Raw genomic sequence first — 2769 nt, 5'->3', positions numbered from 1 at the left:
TTAAATCAAGATTTTATTCTTCATTTTCTTCAGAGCCTCTTTCACATCCTTGTTCCGCAGGCTGTAAATCAGAGGGTTCAACATGGGAATCACCAGGGTGTAAAAGAGTGAGGTCATCTTGTCCTCATCTAGAGAGTAGGAAGAACTTGGCCTGAAGTACATGAAGAGCATGGTGCCCTGGAAAATCGCAACTGCGGTTAAGTGGGAGGTGCAGGTGGAGAAAGCTTTGAACCTCCCCTCTGCAGAGTTGATCTTTAAGACTGATAAAATGATATAACAATAAGAGACAAGAACTCCTGAAATGGTACTCAGCTCAATGAAACCAAAAACAGTGAAGATTGCCAACTCATTGACCTGTGTGTCTGAGCAGGACAGTAGTAGCAGAGGAGGGACATCACAGAAGAAATGATTAATCTCTTTAGACCCACAGAAACATAAGCGGAATGTCAATGTCGTATGTGTCAACGCATCTACCATTCCTACCAGATAAACTCCAACCAACAGTTGGAAGCAAGCCTTGCTGGACATGTTGACTGTGTAGAGCAAGGGGTTGCTAATGGCCTTGTAGCGATCAAAGGCCATCACTGCCAGCAGCAGACACTCTGCATCTGTAAAGATGCAGAAGATGAAGAATTGCAGAGCACAGCCAATGGCTGGAATTGAATTGTTTTTGACAAGTAGGTCCACCAGCATCTTTGGCCCAACAGCGGTGGAGTAGCAGAGGTCAGCAAAGGACAGGTGGCTGAGGAAAAAGTACATTGGGGTGTGCAGCCGGGAATCCAGTCTAATTAAAATGATCATTCCAAGATTTGCCAAAATAATAATGAGATAAACAACTAGAAATACAGAAAATAGGGTCACTTTCATCCCAGAGTTATTGGTAATTCCCAGGAGAAAAAATTCAGTTCCAGAGGAGCAATTGCGCTTGTCCATTCTTGTTTGTTCTTCTAAGCTCTAAGAAAAATCAGCAATAGAAGAGTGGGTTAGGATTTACCTTTGCCTGACTTCCAAACAGTATTCTCAGTAATGCAGTACATGAGAGTGGAAGATTTGCGTAGAAGTTAGTTTGTTGCTTAGAACACTTACCTCCTATTGGAGTGCCTGCTTTCAGTCCAGGAACCTTTATTTTGTATCCAGCTCTCCACTCTTGCACACTCTCGGAAGCAGCAGGTGATGGCTCAGGTTCTCGGGTCCCTGACACCCATTTGTGGGATCTGGACTGAAATCTGAGCTGCCTGGCCCAGATTTGGCTGCTGTGAACATTTGGAGGGTGAACCAGCTGGTGGAAATTCTCTTTAACTGTATCTCTGCCTTTATATAAATGAAAATCTAAAAATAAGGAAGAACATGTTTTATTTCTGTAGATTATCTTCTTATTCTGAGAAAATAGCCCAGGCAAGTAGTACTTTCTATGAGACATTTTCTTGTGAATAAAAGGCAATATTTGTCTATCAAAGTCAGTTCATAAGTAAAATTAAAAATAATTCTTGAAATGTGAGGTACATCTTAGCCACTTTCATTTAATTTCAGGATCAGATTTGAATAAAATTAATGCCGGCTCTAGATTTAAAATAATATAAAATAAATTGAATGTTAGATTAGCAGAAAGGAAATATAAGACTGAACATCTCTTGTATTTGATATAAAAACCATATTTATTACATGGTTATTAAAATAAAATTCATTTTCTCCTTGAAGATTGTATGGTATATAGTGATGAATTAACATATTATGCTACTTTTCAGATGGAGAATCTTTAGAGTTGACTGAACTGTGAAACACATTTTTATGCACTATTCTATCACTCTTCAGCACTATTATATCACAGTGTTTATAACCTCTTTGTATAACTCAAATTGTTCCAAAGGACAAACCCATGAGAAATCCCAAAAAGAAGTGATAAAAAAAAAAAAAAAAAAACAGGAAACAGCAGAATAGAATGAGTATGGTTTTTTGGGTTGCTTTTATATAGGCATTTTCATTAAAATGAGAATGGGAAGAAAAACAATGTTTATTTTTAATTATATGGGCTTCTATTTCCTATGATTGTGCATGCATTTATACATGTATTGGAGGTGTATGTATGTGTGTGCTTACCCGTTGATAAATGAACATTAGAAGGCTTGTGATGGTCTGACTCTTATTTCTCCCAGACTTAAAAATTTTGGTATAATATCCATCTGGACTTGAGTTTACTAATATTTGTATTTGTAATATGTTAACTCAGTTATTTGAATAATGAGAGAACACATTTTGAATTTAAATGCACATTGTCACCTGCATGAATGTTAATGATTTACTTATGAGTCTTGACTAACGTATAAATAAGTGAAAATTTTGTGTTCTTTATACAAAAGGCAAACTAGTGAATCCATATAAGTATAACATGAAAATATCATTTGCCCACTAGATTTCAAGTTTATTTAATTGTTTAATTAGGTATAGAATCATTCCTTTATAAATTCCTCAATACTCAATTCCTCATGTTTCCAAAATAAGGACTAGTTTTTCTCTCTGCTTTACATTATCTATTCATTAACCTACCTGAGACGAAAAAGTCTTTTTGTTCTCTCTGGTACCTGAACAACCAGCTCTCATTTTACCTCTACCTTGTGACTGTTGGAACTGAAATATATTATGCTTCTCTTCATTCTTATGTGTTATTCAGTGACGGTTAATTAGGTTACTATTTCAGCATTTCCCCCTGTGAATATATGCAACAATTTTAGCAGAGGTTGAACTTTTAGTTATTTAACCCTAATTTATATA

The 2769-nt window shown here is 36.2% G+C and overlaps 1 protein-coding gene across 1 annotated transcript; it reads right to left on the bottom strand.

Annotated features, from left to right (window-relative positions):
- On the bottom strand, positions 1–936 carry LOC100341588 (olfactory receptor 5W2-like). Its single transcript, XM_008272908.2, has one exon. The coding sequence runs from the start codon at positions 931–933 to the stop codon at positions 1–3; it is 933 nt and encodes a 310-aa protein (XP_008271130.1). The 5' UTR covers positions 934–936.
- Between the last annotated feature and the right edge of the window lie 1833 nt (positions 937–2769).

The sequence above is a fragment of the Oryctolagus cuniculus genome, chromosome 1, assembly GCF_964237555.1.
Source record: "Oryctolagus cuniculus chromosome 1, mOryCun1.1, whole genome shotgun sequence".
Lineage (NCBI taxonomy): Eukaryota > Metazoa > Chordata > Mammalia > Lagomorpha > Leporidae > Oryctolagus > Oryctolagus cuniculus.
The sequence above is the reverse complement of the archived record's forward strand: the minus strand, read 5'-3'. Positions and strand labels throughout refer to the sequence as shown.

Excerpts from the sequence above, each read along its gene's own strand:
- LOC100341588 (XM_008272908.2), bottom strand. The coding sequence starts at position 933 with ATGGACAAGCGCAATTGCTCCTCTGGAACTGAATTTTTTCTCCTGGGA.